Source organism: Acinonyx jubatus, chromosome D2 (assembly GCF_027475565.1).
Source record: "Acinonyx jubatus isolate Ajub_Pintada_27869175 chromosome D2, VMU_Ajub_asm_v1.0, whole genome shotgun sequence".
In the NCBI taxonomy this organism is placed as follows: Eukaryota; Metazoa; Chordata; class Mammalia; order Carnivora; family Felidae; genus Acinonyx; species Acinonyx jubatus.
Genome location: NC_069393.1, coordinates 76,059,358 through 76,081,956, shown reverse-complemented (window position 1 = coordinate 76,081,956; position 22,599 = coordinate 76,059,358). Strand labels below are relative to the sequence as shown.

The 22,599-nt window shown below is 40.5% G+C and overlaps 1 protein-coding gene across 7 annotated transcripts in view; it reads left to right on the top strand.

Moving 5' to 3' along the window:
- ATE1 (arginyltransferase 1) overlaps positions 1–22,599 on the top strand; it is a 156,085-nt gene that overhangs the window by 43,688 nt on the left and 89,798 nt on the right. For all 7 annotated transcript variants that reach the window (XM_053207345.1, XM_027063273.2, XM_027063274.2 and 4 more), the window contains one exon: positions 2,456–2,488. In XM_053207345.1, the coding sequence (XP_053063320.1) occupies positions 2,456–2,488 (33 nt within the window). The remainder of the gene's footprint in view (positions 1–2,455; positions 2,489–22,599) is intronic.

Sequence of the window (22,599 nt, the reverse complement as noted above, 5' to 3'; positions counted from 1 at the left end):
GTCTTGAATGTCATGTGTAATTTCACAATGAAAGAATTTACTAATTAAATGAAGGGCTCTGGCAGTGGGTTTTCCGGGGCACGAATCAAGAAGCAGCATTTTTGGACCTTTCTCATGTCCTTTGAATAGGAGAGTGTGCGCCTTGTGATTTCTTATTCTGTTTTTACTGCTTTGGGAATTCAGAACTTTTACTTATTAGTACTTCGTGTTTTGGCAGCTTCCAACAGGGTGAGAAATTTTAGGTCTGTTTTGAAAAAGCTGTGACAGGAATATTATATACACCTGTGACAAAGATGTATGTAAGTTATTGGAACGGCAAGGAGACCTTAGTTTTCTTGGAGAGTAATTTATATGCTTCTGTTTATTGTTATTTAAAGTAACCTCCATCCCAACTGATACATCACTTGCTTCCGAAACAGAATTACTCCTAAGTTCTAAAGTTTAATGTGTAACTGTGGTTAGCACGACATGGTGGAGAAAAAGCACAGACACTGTGAAATAGCACATTTCTCATTCTGAAATACACATTCGCTGAACCTCATTTTTCTCCACTGTTGCAGCTAGCTGGCCTTTCAGTTACACTTTTTACTCCTAGGAGGAAGGGTAGGAGGGCTTGTCTCTTGTTGGGCGACTGTGAAAAGAATCTGAGACCACAAGGTTGCACTTCACATTTCAAAAGAATTAATTTGTTTCCTACCAGCATTATGAAAACTTAGAATTTTGGTATATCTTAGGGGCACCTGGGTGGCTCAGTGGTAGAGTTTGTGACTTTGATCTCGGGGTCATGAGTTCAGACCCCACATTGGGCATAGAGCTTACTCAGAAAAAATAAAGTTGTGGTATATCTTGCACTTTCAGAAAGTTCTCTCTTTTTTTTTAATTTTAATTTTAATTTTTTTATTTTTTTTCAATATATGAAGTTTATTGTCAAATTGGTTTCCATACAACACCTAGTGCTCATCCCCAAAGGTGCCCTCCTCAATCGATACCCATCACCCACCCTCCCCTCCCTCCCACCCCCCATCAACCCTCAGTAGAAAGTTCTCTTAACAGTTAATATCTAATTGCATATTGGTATTTAAATTAAGAAAATACTTAACTACACCCTGTCACCTAGGGCCTGGATGATACTAGTTAATTACATGGCTTTGGTGTGCGTTGGTCGCATTTTACAAATGTAGCTGCTTTAGTTTTGCGGGGAGGAAGCGTCTGATAGTACTTTTTTAAACTTTATTATAGAAAAATGGAAATATTCACAAAGTAGGAGTCGTATAAGGAATCTGCATATATTCATTTCCGGTCCTTACCGGTTTAATATAATGGCCAGTCTTGTTTTATCTGTACACTTCCCTACAGTAGTTTCCTCCGACCCCCAGTGATTTTGAAGGAAATCCCAGACATCATGTAATTTCATTGAGAAATATTTCAGTGTGTATCTCTAAAGGAGAATCAAATTATCTGTATTCCCTATGAGTACTAGCTAGCTTTGTTGTGGAGAGGAAGTTCAAGAGTGCTTGGAAACGGGCCTGCTATTGCATTTTATTGTGGTTATTTTGCATTTAGAAAGATCAAGAGTTTTTACTACTTGGGCATTTTATTATTACAGTAACTCTCAAGTAACTCTCAGAGGATTTGAAATGTTGATTTTATAAATAATATCTAAAAAACATTATGAATTACCATCATGAATATGTATGAAGTTGTGTGACAGTCCTCATTTCTGAGCTGACCAGCAGCTTGCTTTGTGGTCTGTCCGTGGCTCCCCGCTGCCCCTCCAAGATTTTTGTTTCTTTCTTTAAATGCTGAGAACCAGCAAGTGTATAACGCTTAGCATGTTTCACATTTGAGCTGAAGTTCCGTAAGCCTCCCTGTGTCAAAGAAAGCGACAGCAGAGAGACCAATGGTGCACGTGGGCTGCACAAGAGAAGGGAAGACAGGAGGGGGTATCACGGCAGCCAGGCCCCCGGATGGGGGTGACTCCCCTTCTTTCCCTCTTGCTCACCCAGCCTCCTCTCCTGGTCTTGACTTGTTAGTTTTTTTTCTTGGTTCCCCTTTAGTGTCTGTCTTTTCCTTCTCTCAGCCTTGACTTAATTTTGCCAGTGGCATTCATCATCAGGAAGGTTGCTCATCCCTCCCTTGGAAGGGTTGTAAGATGAAACTTTAAAAAATGAAAGCTTTTAGGACTCATTTGTTGTGCTTTAATTTGGTTTCTGTACAGGTTTTTAAAAATGTTTACTTTAATTCAGGTAGCTCAGTACCAGCTATGGGTAGATTGAACTTTTTTCTACCTGTGGATGAGTTACACAATGTATTAAAACCATTAATTTTAGAGACTTTAAGGTTTACTTTAGATGCTGTTATTGAAAAAACATGTAATAATAATTTTTCCTTTTTTGTTGTCTTTTGCTGCCCATTTATTGGATGAAACGGATTTGGTTCAAATGTGGCTCTGCAGTTCACAAGATTCCTTTGCAGCTCACCTTTGGAGGTAAGCGTTTGTTCACTGACCTTCATACTAGAATCGCTAATTGGACATGTCACTATTGGTATGTTTTGTTAGGCATTTATTTGATAGTTTAGAGGTGATCATTTTGTTTTAACACATATGAATGTTGATGAATGAGATGAATTCCAGTAAGTTGCAGAACTGTTCACCTTTATAACAGGTCGTTGCTTCTTTTTAAGTACATTTTCTTTCTTTAAGCAAACTGAAATCAGTCTTTCATTGTAAAAAGCCTTATTGTATCTGTTTCCTTAGTAACTGACACTAGCCTTACTCTGTCTTAACTGTGCTGGCATTAAGAGAGAGCTAGAGGGGTCAGGGGTGGAGGGGGCGTTGTCAGGGAAGTTTCTGTTGGTTTAAGAGTGCTATTTCAAACCCCCAAATTGATAAGGGAAGGGCAAAGGACTTACTGAGCTTCTCTTAAACACAGGCATGTTCTCTCCCTCTGTCTCCCTTTCCCTCCTCCCTCCTCTCCCCTCTCCCTCCTTCTCCCTTTCCCTCCCTCCCTTCCTCCCTCTCTCCCCTCTCCCTCTTTCTCCCTTCCCTCCCCAACCTCCTCTCCCTCCCCTCCCTCCCCTTCATGCCCCTCCCCTCCCTCTCTCATTGCTTCACCCACTTTTACATTCAGCCATCATCAAGGTTCTGCAGTGTAGAGCGGAGACTGCAGTGGTAACATTGTGAGATAAAGGTATTCAGGGCAGCAGCTGTACTGTGAGTTGACGTGGACAACCGGATATCCGGTTATCCAGATAACTTGTAGGATAACTTGTAGAAGTTGGGTGAGGCTTCGAGGAAGGAGGAGGAAAGAGAAGGCAGAGGCGAGTGTGGAGAGATGCTTGCACTCAGAACCAAAGCTTGATTTCAGAGCCTGCCTTCCCTCACTAGCCACACTGGGCAAATCGCAACTTCCCTGAGCCTGGCTTTCCTTATCTTTGAATGCAAATGATAATTCCTCCTTCACCAGTGAAGCTGTGGACATGGCAGCGGTTTTGAAAGTGCTACTCAAACCTTAGTAATATTTTGTATTTTCCTCTTGGGCTGTACTGCAGCCCACACAGTAAGACTCTGTTTCTGCCTTTCCCTTCTCTTACTTGGGAGTAATGGAGGCATGGTTGGCCCATGAGCAAGTCATTGCATTTTTTGGTTAACCTAAAAGTGGAAATGGTAAGACTTCATGGTTATTAAAATGAAATGAAATAGCGTATGGGAAACACTGAGCACAATGCCTGTCACATAGAATTTTAAGTAAAATTTAGTGCAAAAATTAAAAAGCCAAACTGTAAGAAACTTGACAGTATAAATTATATAATCTTTTTAGTTGATGAGGCATTTTTAAAGCATAGCAGAATGAGAAGTATCACAAAGGAGAGGATAGAAAAATAAGATTTGCTTCTGTTAAAAATCCTTAATTTTCTTCATGAAAACACGTATAGTTAAAAGGCAGTTTGGGGAAAGTGTGATAAAAAGGTTATACTTAATGTACTATTTTTTTGCATAATTTTTGGTTGGATTTGATGAGATAGTTTATGTGAAATACAAATGGTAATAAATGTTTTAAAAGTTTAACCTTGTAAGTAATCAAAGAAATGTAGTTTAAAACAATAGTGATAAATGGTTTTTTACCTATCAAGATATCTTTTTTTTTTTTTTTTTTTTTTAAAATGAATGCTTGGGGAGATGGGATGTTTTTAAACTTACCATTTACAGAAATGGGTTTGGGCATCTACGTTAAGACCTATAAATTCATACGTTGCAGTTGTGTGCTTGAATAATTCTTGTGTAAGAATCACTGCCAGAGAAATAAAGATGGGGACAAAACTGGCATAAATGTTTATTACAGCATTATGGTGAAAAATTTATAAATTTGTAAATGAGGAGCATTAGGAGAAGGTCAAGTAAATAATGGTACAGGCAGCCATATTATTGATAGAACATTCTACAGCCATTAAGATGGGCATCCTGCATATACGTGTTGGTGAGTACATATTGATGAACAAAACAGCGTAAGATGCTTTTGCTATGTTGAGATAGAGGTAGGGTGCAAAATTATAACGCAGATCTCAATTGAAAAATAATTTAAGCATACAGAAATTAGTTAGGAAGGAGATACACAACATGTTACATTGTTTTACCCTTTTCTTTTCCATGAAGGAGCCACAGTGGGGAGAAGAGATACATTGGTAGGTTTTTAGCGGTGGCTCTTATAGTCAGCGTTTGGGAAGTACGTCAGGGAAGTCTCTGATTGATGTGCAAACAGGGTCTAGTCTTGCGGGAGGGAAAAGGCAGGTGAGGAAATTGCAGGAGCTCAGGTGAGGAGAATGCCGATGAGGTTTAAGGCTGGACTCTTGATTTCAGCAAGAGCTTCTGAGGAGTAACCAGGAAGAATGGTCTGACTGATCCGGACACGGAGTGAATAAGGAGGCTGGGGCTTGATGTCCACTGCGTTGGGGCAATATCAGTAAACAGTGGCAAAGAGACTTCTGAATAGATTTCACTTACAGACTTCTCTCAAATGCAAGCCCGATGAAAGAGGACCCTGTTTTTCTTGCTTCCTTGTGTTTCTAATTTTAGTATAGTAAGTAGTACATCAGAGGCAGTGGATAAATATTTGTTGAATGGATGGATGAACGAATGAATGAATAAGCCAGGCGGGGCTGAGGCCGCAAGCAGCAGGCTTTTTATCCATAACTTGGCAGGAGTCAGCTAAAAACACACGAGGCCTAATATTCGTGTTTCAATATGGTAAACGGTCTTCCTGGCAAGATTGTAGCCGTTGAAGATCAGGATCTTTGTCTTTTCCATCTTTGGATGCTCTCAGGGATAGGGTTTAGAGTTTTCCGACCATACACCTAGAGTTGCACCGAGCAAATCTTTTTTAAAATCACATCTGGCTAAATATTGGGAATCCCTATGTACGGAAACTTTAATTTTTGGTGAAAAACAAGGGAAGATACGATGAAATTTTAGTGATGGTTTTTGTCATTTTCTGACTGATCTGCTTTTTCCGCTTAATCTACAGTTGTGTTTTACTTGGTTAAATATCTGTTTTTGTACTGAGCTTATGGACATGGGAAAGGGGGAAAAAAATCAAAATTGGAGATGACCAATGTGCTTTACTTTTCTTGAAGTATTTGGGAAATACTTGGAGAGCTTTCTGTTGAAATTTTGCTAGCCTGGAGTTTCACGGGGCGGCTGCCTGTAGGCAGAGTTAGTGGCTGCTACCCCCAAATTTCCAACAGCACGGAGCTCAGGATTCTGTTCCCTTTGCCACTACACAGAGCCTGAGAGCCAAAGCAAGCCAAAGTTGGAGAGTGTTAGGAGTCCTAAATGTTTAATTTTGCCATCGGGCTTATGTTTTAGCTGAAGAAGGAAACTTGCACATGCGGTAAATACCCAAACACCTTCCGTAAATTTGATCAAAAGAAAAATAATTCTGGTGGAGACTGTAAAATACATGAGACTTGCAGTTGAAAACGAAGGAGACTTTAAACTTCACTTTTTCTACAGAACTGTGAATGAACCATGTCCCTTTGTTGTAAGTCCTAAACAGTTAACTGCCACATGAATCTAACGAAATTGTCAGGTTATAGTAATTACATCAGTAATTTGATCTGCTGTCATTTGAATGGAGCCATGTGTGGGGAGTCAGTTACTTCCCTCTGTGGGGCTGACCCTTTTACATTCCTGTAAGCTGAAAACTAATAGAGCTCATTAAGCTTTATGGGAAAAGAGCTTTTATCACCTCGTCAAGTCAGGCAACATATTTCCATTATATTTCTAATTTCATGTGGCTCTGTGGCTGCTGATGTGCGCTCCCCTGCTAGGTTTACATCGGACCTCTCCCTCACAGACATTTTTATTGACATTTCTGAGTCTGAATTACGTTTTGTGTGGCACCACCTACAGATGTCTTCAATTAAATGTAGGTAAATAAAAGGGATTATATATCAGAGGCTAAAAGATTCTTGAAATTCTCTTCCGAATCAGAGTTGGCCAGCCAGTCCGGTAGGGTGCAGCCTCATTGGCCTTTTGGAGGCAGAGAGCTGTAGAAGAGGTGTTTGTCCGACGCTTCACCCTGTGTGCACGTAGGTTGCTTAGGTTTCTGTTCAGGTATGTCCTTCTGTTCCTTGATTTCACATCAGTTAAAGTCTTCATTCAACAGGTATCATAATAACTTAGCGAAATGTTAGCCCATGGAGCGGATGGGTACCAAGCTAAGCTCTTGGCTTCTATTGTTTTAATTCTCACAGGATGTCTGTGGCATAGGCGTTCCCAATTTTGTTCTAAGAAAAATTGGGCCCAGAGAGGTAGATTGGCTGAGCTCAACGTCACAGCTGTTGGTTTGTGACAACAGTAACAAGGTAGAAAGGAGAAAATGGAATACTGCCATAATATCCTTTTTTAAAAAGTTTTTAATCCCAATTAGTTAATGTACAGTGTTGTATTAGTTTCAGGTGTGCAATATAGTGATTCGACAGTTCCAGACATCACTCGGTGCTCATCATGACAAGTGCGCTCCTTAATCCCCATCACCTACTTCACCCATCCCCCCCTCCTGTGGTAATGCTATAAGATTCTTATACTACCTGAAGTGATACAACATTTGAAGGAAGACAGTGATAAGTTCGAGATGTATTTTGTAAACCCAAGAGCAAGATTTCTCACGCTTGGCACTATTGGCATTTTGGATCGGTTAAATCTTTTGTGGGCGCTATCTTGGGCATTGTGTCTTTCTTACCAACATCTCTGGCTTCTACCTGGTAGGTGCCATTAGCACCCTCCCCCGGAGTTGAAACAAAATGTCTCCAGACTTTGCCAAATGTCCCAGAGGGGTAAATTGGCTCCTTGTCGAAGACTGCTGCCTTAGAGCAGCCTTAAAAACGAGGAGATACAGGTGATAAGCCGATAGTGGAGATAATTGCCATGAGAACATGCTTTCGGTCTCATGAAAGGCAGAAAAAGAAGGAAAGGTGAACAAAGAATAAGTGAGATGAACAGAAGACAAATAGCAAGTTGTCCACTTAAATCCAGCCCTGTTGATGACACTAAATAGAAACGATCTGAACCATTACTCTGCTATATGGACATGTTCTGTATCTGCACTGTCCGAAGCGTGTATGTAGCTAGGGGTCATATGTAGGTATTAAGTTCTATTGAACACCATACCCAGGAATTAGAAACTACATATTTTTTCAGATATACAGGGAACATTCACTAAGATGAGACCATTATATATTATGGATTATAATCCATACCAGTATACAAATTTGTGCCATTATACAAATTTTAGTAATTGAAAAGGATTGAAATAATCTCTGGTCAAAATGGAATTGGGGCACCTAGGTGGCTCAGTTGATGAAGCGTCTGACTTTGGCTCAGGTCATGATCTCATGGTTCGTGGGTTCAGGCCCTGCATCGGGCTCTGTGCTGACAGCTCAGAGCCTGGAGCCTGCTTCGGAATCTGTGTTATCCTCACTCTGTTGCTTCCTGCACTCGTGCTCATTCTCTCTCTCTCTCGTTCTCCACCCCCCCCACCTTCTCAAAAATAAATAAACATTAGGGGCGCTGGGTGGCTCAGTCGGTTTAGTGTCCGACTTCAGCTCAGGTCATGATCTCACAGTTTGTGAGTTTGAGCCCTGCATTGGGCTCTATGCTGAGCACTCAGAACCTGGAGCCTGCTTCCGATTCAGTGACTCCCACTCTCTCTGCCACTCCCCCGCTCGTGCTCTCACTCTCAAAAATAAACATTTAAAAAAAAAGATTAAAAAAAATTAAACGGAATTAACTTAGATTCAGTAACAGAAAGAACTCATAATAAGGTAAACAGTGTAGTTAAAAAAAAAAGGGGCACGTGGATGGCTCAGTTGGTTAAGCATCCGACTCTTACTTTGGCTTAGGTCATGATCTCACTGTTTGCAGGATTGAGCACCACATCAGGTCTGTGCTGACAGTGTGGAGCCTGCTTGGGATTCTCTCCCCCTACCCCACTCACTCTTACTCTCTCTCAAAATAAATAAACATTTGAAAACATAGGCAAAAACTTGATTATATATTTCACCAGAGAAAACATACAAATAGTTAATAAGCATATGAAAAGATGCTCACCATCCATTAGGGAAAGGCAGATTAAAACCACAATGAGATACCACCACAAACCCACTAGAATGGTGATAATCAGAAGACAGTAACGGGTGTCAGCAAGATGTGGAGAAATGGGCAACTGTATACATTGTGGCGTGATTGTTAAAATGCTGTAGCTGTGGTTTCACATTTCCTCAAAATAGTAAAGATAGGGATACTATATGACCCCAAAATACAGAAATACACCCAAGCAGAAGGAAAGTATACATCCAAACAAAGACTTGGATGTGAAAGTTCACAGTAGCATTATTCATAATGGCCAAACCTGGAAATAATTCCCAACGGCCATCAAGTGGCGAATGGCTAAATGTCCACGCGTCCAGTGCAATACTGTTCAGCAATAAACAGGCACAAATTCTGATCCAGGCTACAACATGGTTGAACCTTAAAAACATTATGCTAGGTGAAAGAAGCCAGACACAGGAGGCTGCATATTGTGTGTTTTCGTTTAAATGAATTACCCAAAAGAGGGAAATTCAGAGAATCAGAAAGCAGATCAATGGGATTAGAGGTAGGACTGGAGGACTGGCTGCAAACGGGTCTCACAGGAGTTTTGGGGGGGGGGTTGATAGAGATGGTCCCAAATTTCACTGTGGTGATGGTTCCACAATTCTATAAATTTGCTAAAAATCACAGAATTCAGGTGCACCTGGGTGGCTCAGTCAGTTGAGTGTCCAACTTCGGCCCAGGTCATGATCCCATGCTTCATGGATTTGAGCCCTGTGTTGAGCTCTGTGCTGACAGCTCGGAGCCTGCTTCAGATTCTGTGCCTCCCTCTGTCTTTACCCCTCCCCTGCTTGCACTCTGTCTCTCTGTCTCCCAAAAATAAATGAATATTAAAATTCACAAAACTGGGGCGCCTGGGTGGCGCAGTTGGTTAAGCGTCCGACTTCAGCCAGGTCACGATCTCGCGGTCCGTGAGTTCAAGCCCCGCATCAGGCTCTGGGCTGATGGCTCGGAGCCTGTTTCCGATTCTGTGTCTCCCTCTCTCTCTGCCCCTCCCCGTTCATGCTCTGTCTTTCTCTGTCCCAAAAATAAATAAAAACGTTGAAAAGAAAAAAAAATTTTTTTTAAATTCACAAAATTAAAAAAAAATCACCGAATTCTACACTTAAAATGGGTGAATTTTGTCGTGTGTAAATAAAGCTGGGGAGAAAAGGCATGTATCATTTCTTCATCCTTTAGTTTTCTAAAATGTGTAGAAAAGATCTGATTCAGCTTGACATCTTGCATCTTTACCGTGTCCCTAGTTGTGGTGTAGACGGGTGCACACTTTCAGTATTCAGCAAGCTGGTATTCTATATTGAAATAGATATGTTTTAATTAATATTTAAATATTAACTATGTAGTTAATACTCTCAATTTAAATGTTAGCCATTAGTATTTTTTGATAGCTTATAAGACCGTCTTATACAGAGTATGAGTGGGGGAGGGTCAGAGAGAGAGAGAGAGAGAGAGAGAGAATCCGAAGCAGACTCCAGGCTCTTAACTGTCAGCACAGAGCCCAGCAGGGAGCTTGAACTCACTAACCGTGAGATTGTGACCTGAGCCGAAGTCAGACCCTTAACCAACTTGGCCACCCAGGCACCCCCCGGCCCCCTTTCTCCAAGCTCTTTTTTTGAAGTTGAGAGCTCCTTTCCTTTTCACTTGGAACTCTGTGGTAAACTGGCAGTGTGTCCAGTTAGGTGTGTGGATATGCACCGATTGCAAGCTGCACGTAGCAGGGGTGGGGATCTGCCCCCTGAGTCACTGGCTGGGAGCATTTGTTTTGCCGTTGAGAAAAAAAAGGACCAAGAGAACCTAACCATCTCTGCAGTCTGTCAGCAGATCAAATATCACTGCTGGGGGTGGCTCTGGTAGAAGTCAGGATCTCTCCAGTGGCCAGAACTCGGAAGAGGGGATGGCTCTTCCCCAAACTGGGTCCTCTGGCATTGAAGGGACCTCATAGAGGTGGTCGTGGAGGGTGAGGTGGAGAACGGTGAGCCCCTAAACTTGGGGAGGGAGGGAGTTCAACAATTTTACCGAATAAGGGGGATGCTGAGATATCCAGAGAGCTGGCTTGAACTGGAGATCTGTGGAGAGAGGGCTAGGGAGAGGGTTGAGCTGGTGACCTGGGGGAAGCTTTCACCTGCTGTCTGGTAGGGTGTCTGGGAGCACCAGTTGTTGTGTTTCAAGGGCCAGGACCAGGGCAGACAGAGGTGTCTGAACGGGGGCTAGATCTTGGAGAATGGTCATCAGGCTGCTCTTGGTACTGAACAATCAGAAAACAAAAGCTAGGCTGTGGCTTGATCCGCTGGGCAAAAGTGAGACACAAGTGCTGTTTTTTTTCTAGTTCCGTGGCTTGGGAAAGAGTCATGTCATTTTCAGGCTGAGTCCCACATACTGTGGAATCAGGTTGAGTGGTGTTGGGCAGAAGCACCAGTGAGAATTCTGGAGCCAGATCCCCGAGTGCACTGGGATCATCATTTGATTACTCTCCCATCTGGTCGGGTCTGGAGGCTATTGGGCAGTTGTGGCTGGGGCGGGACTCCTAGTGAGGCCACTGACAGAGAATCTGTTGAACTGAAGACCTTCCTTTTTGCACTCTATTCGCCTCAGTAGATAGTGCTTGAACGTCTTTCATGTGGCAGCCAGAATAGTGTTCTCTGGGCTCACGCGGGCACTCAGTAACTGTTGTTGAGTAGACGAACTTGCTTCCAACTTGTTTCTGGACATCACATGATAGTTGAGCCAGTGTTATTTGAAACCTTATATTGTATAGTGAAGTTACATTATCTGGAAGTCTTTTTAGGGAAACCAACCTCCTGTGAGTAAAATAAATACATAAATAAAAAAAAAATATATATATATATATAAATTTATTCTGAGAATAAAAGAAAGCATACCAGAATAGAAAACCAGACATTAAGTAGAAAGATGCCATAAATTTCCTTGTTGAAGATTTTTCTGGCATGGGACTTAGATCAGTTTAGGCATCTTAAAACGGAAGTCCATTCAAGATATTGTTTTGGCAGATCAGTCTTCTTTAGCAGGTAGTGGTTTTCATCATTGGTCCGAGGATCTTCCAACTGTGTTCAAAATTAGGGTCATCTGCCTGGACAATTTTCATTACCCATTAAGTGCGCGTGAATGCTTCAGAAGATGTTTGAATGGAAAATCCTGGGGTGGATTAGTTTCCACGGGGATGTCAGTCTTGTTTGATGTTTGCAGTCATTCACTTCTAAGTAAAAATATCGGTTTGGGTTGTCACTGGGGGCTGCTTTTCCCCTCTGTAAGAAAGACCAGAGAAGCAAGATTCTTGACTGAACTGGTGTGAAGGAGGGGGGCCCTTCGTTAAGATCGCGACTCTCGAGTCTAAGGTGTTTGTTGTAGAGTTTAATAAATATGGACTCATTTGTAGAATTGTGAAGTTTGGAGTTCTGTTATTTTTTCCTTGTAAGTGTTTTGTGGTGTCTCACCAGAAGTCTTTTTGTTGGATTGCTAGGATTTTAAAATATAAGGAAATGTCAAAGTAAAGAAAACGATTAACAGATTAACATCTTCATTTTTATGTATGCTGTGATGAAAATGCAAAAATAAATTCCTTTCTTATTCCTGTCACACTTACTAAAACACATTTGCTATAAACCATTCCTCCGTGATTTAAGCTCTTTGTAAAGTTCAAATTTTCGTCTTTACAGTACTTCTAGTTTTAAGTTATAAATGTTAGGGTAAACTTTTTTGCTTGCTTTGAAGCATTTCATTTCCTATGAATTATGTCACTGAGAAATACATTTCTTGATTCATCCTTGGCTTAGTAAGTTGCTGAAAATACCTTAATTCATTGCATTGACTAGAACATGTTAAATATTGTGATTGTTTTGACACGGGACACCACAGAAGCAGTGGCCAGTGAGAAAAACACCGAACTGAGGTTGAGAATTCCAGGTTTCCGCCCTTCTCATTCCTGTAAATGGGTCTTGTGACCTTGGACAAGCCCCTTCATTACCCTGAGCCTCACTGTCTCACTTATAGAGTAGGGGTATCTCAAATAAAGAGCTCCTTCAAAACTGAGTGAACTTAGCCAACATTTTAACACATTTTATACAGTTAACTCTTGAGCAACACAGGTTTGAACTGTGTGGATCCATTAATACACAGACTTTTTTTTTTTTTTTACAGTACTGTAAATGTATTTCTCTTTCTTATGGTTTTATTAATAACATCTTATTTTCCCTAGCTTACTTTATTATAAAGAATACAGTATAATACCTATAACATAAAATAATTGACTGTTTCTATTATCAGACTTCCTGTCAATAGTAGGCTCCTAGTAGTTAAGTTTGGGGGAGTCAAAGGTTACTTGTCAATTTCCAACTGTGCTGGGGATGTGTTGGTGTCCCAACTCCCATGTTCGAGGGTCAACTGTAGCTGCTTTTCAGACTCAAATATTAGAAATTAGGCAAATAATACACATTTTACTCAACTTAAAACTTGTAGTCCCTCCAGCTTTGTCTTTCACGGTGCTTTATGTTCTGAAGCAAGTTTTCCTGTTATCTTGCTTACCCAAATATGTTTCTTATTTTTGCCTTCAATATGGTCTCGACTGTACATATGAATTATATCTTTTAATAAAGTAATAGCTTTGGGTTCTCAAAACTGAGAGGTGGGTCATTGAGAACTCTGTCATCTAGAAGCATCTGAGCAGACTGGGAAAGTACCTAAAAACAAACACCACAAATTTCTTATGCATCCCTCTTACATCTTCTCATAGTAGCAAAGATGAGCATGTTTAATGACATGACCCAAAGATACAGTCATTCTATAGCATGTATAAGTCAAGCAGGACAAGTTTATAAATATTATGCTCAATGTTGTAGTATTCATTCTTACTTAGAAACTACTTAGTTATCTAAAGGTTGTCTGTCAAATTTGTTGATTTATATTAATCCACATTAAAAAAATTTTAATGTTTTTTATTTTATTAGTGTGTGTGTGTGTGTGTGTGTGTGAGAGAGAGAGAGAGAGAGAGAGAGAGAGAGACCGCATGTGAGTGGGGGAGGAGCAGAGAGGGAGACACAGAATCTGAAGCAGGTTCCAGGCTCTGAGCTGTCAGCACAGTGCCCAGTGCAGGGCACTTGAGCTCATGAACTGTGAGACCATGACCTGAGCTGAAGTCAGACACTTAACCAACTGAGCCACCCAGGCACCCCTATTAATCCACATTTTAAAATTCTATAAGAATCTTAGAAGTTCTATTTAAGCCGCCACAAAACCTAACACATAAAAATGTTTGTCATTTGCTCAACATTACTAATCATTAAGGAGCTACAAATTAAAACCACGATAAGTATACCACCTTCACACCCATTAGGATGGCTCTTATCAAAAATACAGCAAACAATAAAGGTTGGCATGGATGTGGAGAAATTGAAACCCGTGCACTGCTGGTAGGCTTGTAAAATGGTGCAGCCTCTCTGGGAAACCAGAGGCAGTTCCTTAAAAAATTGAAAATCGATTTACCCCGTGATCCAGCAGTTTTCTAGGTATATACACAAAAAATTAAAAATAGGGACTCAGGTGTTATAAACCACTGTTTACAGAGGCATTATTCACAATAGCCAGAAGGTAGAAGCAACCCAAGTGTCTCTGGACCGATGGAGAGAGAAACAAAACGTGGTATGTGCATAACATGGAATAATATTCAGCCTTAAAAGAGGAGATTCTGACACAGGCTGCATCATGGATGGACCTTAAGGATATTATGCTAAGTGAAGTAAGCCAGTCACAAAAAGGCAAATACTGTGTGATTCCACTTACCTTAAGTACCTAGAGTAGGCAAATTCATAGAGACAGAAAGTAGAAGAGAGCTTACCAAGGTCTGGGGGCGGGGGAAGGGGGCGGTGTTACTGCTTAGTGGATACGGGGTTTCAGTTTGGGATGATGAGAAAGTTTTGTGGGTGGGTGGTGATGGTTGCACGACAGCGTGAATGTACACTCGGTGCCCCTGAATTGTACATTAAAAATGGTTAAGATGGTAAATGTTATGTATATTTCACCACAATTATGAAATATTTTTAAATGTCAGAATTGCAATTTTTTTTTCAACTTTTTTTTTTTTATTTATTTTGGGACAGAGAGAGACAGAGCATGAACGGGGAAGGGGCAGAGAGAGAGGGAGACACAGAATCGGAAACAGGCTCCAGGCTCTGAGCCATCAGCCCAGAGCCTGACGCGGGGCTCGAACTCACGGACCGCGAGATCGTGACCTGGCTGAAGTCAGATGCTTAACTGACTGCGCCACCCAGGCGCCCCCAGAATTGCAATTTAATTCAGTTGAACACAAATTTAAAATTTCGAATCACGAGCATTATGTAGGAATGATGTTAACTTTTTTGATGAACAAACCAGAGAGTAGTTCGGGAAGTTTAGACTATCCTCTTCATTAGGAAACAAACTCTGAAGATTATTTTAAAAATCTATTCCTATATTATACTTAACACTAATCTGAGAAAAGACCTACCTTTTTCCTTTCTTAAATCCAAATCATTAAGCCAGTTTGATTTATCTTAAAAATGTTTCTGAGCTAGCAGTTTCTGTAAGGAGTTTATTTTCTGTGAATTTGGAGAATATTTGATTTATGTAAGTGTGTACTCGTGTCTGTAAATCAATTTAACAGAGCTCCTCTAATAAGGAGACCTGGTAGTGTGATTCGTTAATACCCTCTGAAGGTAGGAAAATATTTCACCTACAATGAGAAATAAAGACTTTTTTGAATCACAGATTCACAGACATGTAGATCTCTGAGCTTCAGCTCTGCAACTTGAGCTACAGGTCCTAAGTGGACACAAAGTCATGGATTCAGATCTCCAAGAGCTGTTGTTCTCCTTAAAGGATCGAACTCAACAAATACATAGACGCAGACTAACAAACCAGAGTCTCCGTCTCCTCTCATCCAGCAGAGAATAGATCTACATCATCCATCCAACAGACCGTAAACCGAATCCAGATATTAGTGCCACTGAGGGGGATATGCTCACTGGTAGTAGAAGAACCAGAAACGAAAACAAAAGCACAAACTTCGTAGAGAGGGAGAAAAAGAGAAACACAGCCAAGCTGAAGCTCTGTTGCTCCGGGGAAATGTCTTTGAGAGTCCAGAAAAGATGAGGCTTCACAGACCCTGAGGGCCCTTCTGTGTCCACCAAGTGAATTCACTTGAGCTGCTCGGTGGCTGACTGCCAGAATTGTTAAAGTAAATTTTCAGAAAGGTAAAATCACGGTCTTCATGCAGATAGAGCACGAACACATGTTATATTTTATTTGACTCATTAATTAGCACAAGAACCAGTAGCATATTAAAACTGATGCAGGGAGCATTTGTGAAAATATGCTGATACACATATATAGACACACACACAATTTAATTGAGATTGAGACGAGATTGCTAAACTAGATAAAAACAACTGATTACTGGCTTACAGGGCATTAAACTGTAACCTTTTGGGTTATCTGTTCCACTGGACAGAAATCTGTAAGTTAACCTCTGCCCCAAACAGATTGTAAAATAACTCCATCAATAGAAAATCAAGCCCAGAACTGCGCTTCAAGAACGCCCGGTAATTTCTTTGGCCTTTATCAGATTGCAGCCACCACTCTTCTTTTTAACACTTACTAGTAGTTCTTCAACCTTGGTTTTTAAAGCTCTTGATTCTACATTCGTGCATTTTCATTAAAAAATGTGGAAAGTGGAGAAGACTAAGAAAAGTATCATTCATGAACCCTGTGGTGACAGCCCTCGATGTTTTTTTTCCATCTTTTTAAGTTTGTGTGGGGGTTGTAGGTACATGCATGGAGAAAGACATTTTTCATGTGGTTTGGATCATATATGCCACCTTATGTCACGGTTTTACTTGGAGAAATGTTTATAATGTTATTAAAAACTCTCGGTAAGAATAGTTTTTAACTACTACATAATAGTTCCTCATGTGAATGTACTGTAATTAACTTCTTTTATTTTACAGTTTTGTTTAATTTGGCTCCTTCTCCCAATTTGGAAGTGAACAGAGGTTGTCATGGTCTTAATTCAGTCTGAGCTGATTAAAATTTTTAAGTTAGATTCTATTTAGTTGTTTATTGAGATTATCAACAAAAATTGAAGCAGTTGGTATAGTTTGTTCCTTTCTAATGACTAGATAATCTTTATTAACTCAGGGATTCTGATGAAATTGAGGCATTTGGAGGATTACCCAGTATAAAGTACCGTATAGAACTCGAGAGAATTGTGTGAATAGGAACATCAAAGGAATTCTTCCTCAGCTTAAAGCTGTAGGAATTATGTCATTTATGTTACTTAGTAAAATTAACTTTCATAGGCTTCCTTTATGAGCAGAGAAAGTGTTGCTTAAAACAGAATAACGGGGCACTTGGGTGGCTCAGTCAGTGAAGCGTCCAACTCTTGATTTTGGCTCAGGTCACGATCTCATAATGGTGGGGTCCAACACCGCATTGGATTCTGTGCTGAACGTGGAGCCTGCTTGAGATATTCTCTCTCCCTTTCCCTTTCCCTTTCCCTCTCCCTCCCATCCTTCCCCACCCCCTTTCCGCCTCTGTCCCTCTCCCTTTCTCGAATTCCCTTTCTCTCTCTCAAGAAGAATAGAATAACAGAAAATAGTTACTTTTATATGCACTTTTTTATTAGCATCATTTAAGTGTAATTGTCTTTGAACTGGAATATAGATGGTGATCAATATAAGTGTTTAATTGGTTGGGCATCTTTAGTGTACTGATTGCCAACAGACTAGGAACTGGTTACGTTTTTTAAACGTATTGGTTACTGGTTTTTAAATCACTTGCTTATGCAACTGTGTGATACGTAGGAACCAAGAGTATTCCTGTTTGTATTTTCCAACTTAACGTCATTTATTTTCTTTATTTCTTAATTATAGACCATATCATCTCAAATTTTCAAATTTAGTTTTGGGTTTTCTTTTTAAGAAATCAGGTAGATTTTGATATCGTAGTGGTTTAGCACATTTTTGGGTGTTTATTTTTAAAAGGAATCTGACCTTCAGTGCAGTGTTTCATGAAACACTACACAAAGGCGAAGCAGTTGGAAGAATAAATTATTTTAAAACAGTGCAGACTTTTAATGAGGTGCTTAAGGTAATTACCTGTGGGGGCCTCCATAAACTTGTTTTAAAAAAAATTCAGGGCACATATTGTCTAATTATAGATTTTTGTGTGAACAGGTGTGATTTGGGAGAGGTACTCGGGGATGCCTTGCGAGGACAACTCAGGTTCTGCTCTCCTAAAGCTTGTGAAGACTTTCCCTGTTACTGTCTTTGAACCTGTGATGAAGTCTCTCCAACAGATGCTGCCTCTGGTGCCTGATGAATGACTCCCTCTTTGTCTGTGCCTTTGAGTCTTAATAGTGTTTGTTTTAAGCATAACTGAAGTATGTGGGGGCAGGTGGGCCAGGAGACAGGTGTACTTCATCAGAGTAAATATACCCATTTGGGGAGCAGTTTAACTAGGAGACTGGATTGGCCTATTAATATTGATGTCATTTCTACGTAGAGCCTTCGGTATCGTACTGCGTAGCTCATTTATCCATAAACCTTGCCATTCTTCCCCAGTGTTTAAGACATTCTTTTCTTTTCTGTAGCTAATGGCGGGCTTTATTATATTTTTTCCTGTTATCAGCTAAATCCTGGAAATGGAGGAGCTTCTGAAAAACAACTTTGCTTACCCTCTCACATATGCAGAACTGTGCAAACTGCAGGCGTGAGAAAGATAAATGATGAAATACTGTTAATCACATCACTGACTTATTTATGAGGAAATTAAAGATCGCTGCTATTAGTTTTAAGTAACTTCTGTTAAATGAGCTACTGATGTCATTTCATAGACATAGTCTTTGAGGATGTGCCATTCAGACCCCTTAAAACCAAAAGCAAAACCGACCCAAGTTTGCTCACGGTCTGCTTTTATTTCTACATTATCATTTGTTTTTCACAGTGCCCTTTGAGGGTGAGCAGTATGATTCCTGTTTTTAAAATGCAGAAACACCGGGGCGCCTGGCTGGCTCAGGCCCTGGAGCGCACGACTCTTGATCTCAGGGTTGTGAGTTGGGCATGGAGCCACACGTTGGGCCACACGTTGGGCATGGAGCCTACTTTAAAACAATTGCAGAAATGGGTACTTTTGAAAGTAGTTATTGCCTTGCTGAAGTTACATAGCCAGAAAGTGTACTGTGGAGTTAGGGCTCAAATCCAGATACTTTGATTCAGAATCCTGGACTCGAGTCCCTCAGCCCTCCTCCCTTTCTGTTGTAGCTTACTGCTTTCTGCTTATATCTTTCCCCACTGCCTGTAGATTTTAAAAATTCATTTATGTGAGTGCTTCTCAGAAACATCCTGCAATCCCTGGTGGTCCCTGAAGCCTTAGCAAGGGATCCTCGAGGTCAAAATTATATTTTATTAGAGTTTTTCTCTTCTGTATTGTCTCATCCTCTTATGAATTTGTGGGGATGTTTCCCAGAGGCTGCGTGATGACAGCAAATGCAGAAGCAGATAGAAGATTCCACTCTCCTCTGCCAAGCTGGACTTCAAAGAGATTTCCAGAAATGTAAATCAGTGCCGTTTTTCTCACTAAATTTTTTTGGAAAATATAGTAGTTGTTTTTTTAACAATGTTAACATGTACTGGATTCATTGGTATTTTTAAGCGAATAACAAATACATATTTTTAAAAATACTAGTTTTAACATCTAGTGCAATAAGTATCTCCTAAACTCCTTATCTCCAGGAAGCAAAATCTCCCGGTCTTCAGTAAGATTTGTAAGTTAAAGGGATTTCGAGACCAAGAAATTTGAGAGCTGTTAATTTACATGATACCTGTGTCATTGTGCCTCTGTTGGTTCTCAAATAAAGTGTACTTTCCTACATAATTACAATCTGTAATTGTATCACCTTCTGTGTTTTTAAGTAGCAGTTGAAGGGTGTTAACAATTAATAGGCTTTAGGTGAAACGTTGAAGAAATGCGACAATCCCAAGTATTGAAATAGGATTCTTAAGGAAGTGAAAATACAGAATGGTCACTGACTTGGAGAGGCCTCTCCGAGGCTGGGGGACTGAGCCCCTTGGAGAATTAAGTGAAGGGGCTGTTGTAAGATGTGGATCTTTCTGACCTAGTGGGGGTGAGGGTGACAAGTCTGTATTTGCTGAAAATATATACGTTTGCAGTAAAGGTAATTTCTGGCTGCTACTTATAAAAACCAACAGGTGTCCAGGTAATAGCATATTGAAACATATGGCATGATAAGCCCATGAGTCTGGGTTTCAGGGATGTTGCTGAATGACCAGGGAGACATAACCAGGAGTTCTGCTGATTTCTCATTTCACAAACTTACTCATTGTTCTTTGTTTTTATTGCCTTACTCTAACACTCAAATTCCTGTATTCTTTCCATGTTTTAGTGTTAAAAAAAAAGTTTGAGCTAAGGGATCGCATTTGAGGGAAGCCTGTTACCACGGTTTTATGTCAACTGATTCAGCAAATGTGTGTATGTTCATAGACAAGCATGAAGAATCTTAGTTAAATCAGTTCAGTTTATGGTATTGGACACATGGTAGGCCCAGAATTTTTTTTTTTTTTAACGTTTATTTATTTTTGAGACAGAGACAGAGCATGAACAGGGGAGGGGCAGAGAGAGAGGGAGACACAGAATCTGAAACAGGCTCCAGGCTCCGAGCTGTCAGCACAGAGCCCGACGCGGGGCTCGAACTCCCGGACCGTGAGATCATGACCTGAGCCGAAGTCGGACGCTCAACCGACCGAGCCACCCAGGCGCCCCCAGAATTTGTTTTTCATTTGCTTTTTGTTTTGTTTTGTTTTGAGTGAGAGAGGGTGCAAGTGAGCAAGGATGGAGAGAGAGGGAGCGAGAGACAGAGAGAGTCCCACGAGGGGCAGAGAGAGAGAGAGAGAGAGAAGCAGGGCTCACCTGAGGCGGGGCTCGAGCTCACCCAGCTGGGGACTCCGGAGCCCAAGTCAGATCTTAACTGACTGAGCCACCCAGGTGCCTGGCCCAGAATTTTTTCCAGATTTCCTAGCCAGAAGTGAGTGATCTAGAGGTTCCGGCTGTCCCATCTTCACAGAGAGCCAAGGGAATCAATGGTTCAGGTTCACCATCAGCCCATTTCCACAGCTGCCACTTAACCTGTTGAAAAACTTGAAAGTATTGATTGAGTTACCATTTGGGGAATAGTAAATCATTATTAATCAGTACTGCGGAAACAACCAGATGTACTTTTTGGAAAATTGCTTCTTACCTGCCTTTACTGAGATTGTTTTCCATTTATCAAATCTGCTTTTTTTAAAAAAAAAAAATTAGGTCATTGAAGCTCCCACAAGGGAGAAAAGGAAATCATTCATGTTTTAATTGTCAGAAAACATGTTGGAAAGAAAAAGAATGCAGCAAAATAGGTTTTAAGAAAAGCTGTTGAAAACCATGCATTGAATAGTTTGTTTTTTATATTGCCTTATTTAGTGACTTGTATATCCTAGAGATATTCGAAAGTGAGGATATTTAAACGACGAATTAGATGATTAGCTGACTTTCTTATCGTAGCATAAAAATAGCATCAACGTAGGGGCTAAGAAGATAGTTTGTGAATCAGTTTATAACTCCATAGTTTCATGATGATTGTATTACTTAATTGACTCCTGGGTTTCTTGTTTCTTTGTCTGGATGTAGTAGGGGGTCAGAGTAGATGGTCCTGTGGCTTCTTTTTTCCTCAGTAATTATAAGGTAGCCCATACCTGTATAAATAGATGCGGGTTTTACAGAGGGAGAAGACTGTTAACTTCCACGGGCATTGAGACACGAGAATAATCCTGTGGTAGGGTATGTTGGTCATGGGTGGACTCACAGAAGAACAAACAGTGAAGTAAATGGAAGGTCATTAAATGGGAGGTCCCAGGAATGGATGACATGATTAAAATTGGAAACTCAGAAGGTCTCTGCAGTTTGGAAAAAGATTTCAAGCTTGTACAACAAGCAGGATTGATTTATATTTAGGGTTAACGTGGTCTTTTGGTTATTTACTTATTGAGAACATGCCCATTAGTAAGTCCATATGTATTGTGTCTTTGATAAATACATTTTTAATGAATGAATGCACACATTGGATTTAGTGAGTCCTAGAATGACGTACTCAACTGAAATTGTGGAAGAATTCGGGTTCGTTTCAAAGTCATTTAGTTAGCTTTTGACTGCCTGACGTTGGACAGGCTCCCCACCTCATGTGCCGTGGACTGACAGTTTGTCTCCCTGTCACTGTGGGATTGCTCTCCTACACGATTACTTTTAAAGACAGGGAGCTTCATTTCCAGGAGCCTCAGGGCTGACTTACATCTAAAAGATGGTTTTCATAAAATTCAGTGATGTATAGGAATCTGTGTATTTCTTATTACATATTTGGAGCAGCCTAGCTTCTGAGACAAGTGATTTGACTTCAAGTCCATTAGCAATTTTGAATATGGGTGTCAGTTCTGGTGTTGTAGTTTTAATGGGTTAATATCCTTTCCTTTTTTTTTTTTTTTTTTTTTGTTAATGCTTCTGTTTGTTGCCTGTTCTGCTCTTTAAACTGTACCTATTTCCAGGGAAATAATAATATCTTTCTGAAGACTAAACCTATATGATAGTAAATGCTAAAACTGGGGTTTGACGTAATTTATTATTGGCGGAAGCTGTTAAAAGTTTCAAGATATATTTATTGTCTGAACAACACTTTTAGCTGTAGCAGTGGAAGGTTTAGAAATCATGAATAGTGCTAGCACCTTAGTCGGTCCTCTCATTTGCTGTTGTAGACCTTGCTCACCTGTGCAGTTACTCTTTGAAGTTCCTTCCCATACCTCTGGAAGGTACTCTGAAAGGGAGTTCCTGTGTGTAGCCCACACTTCATAGGGAGTAATGCT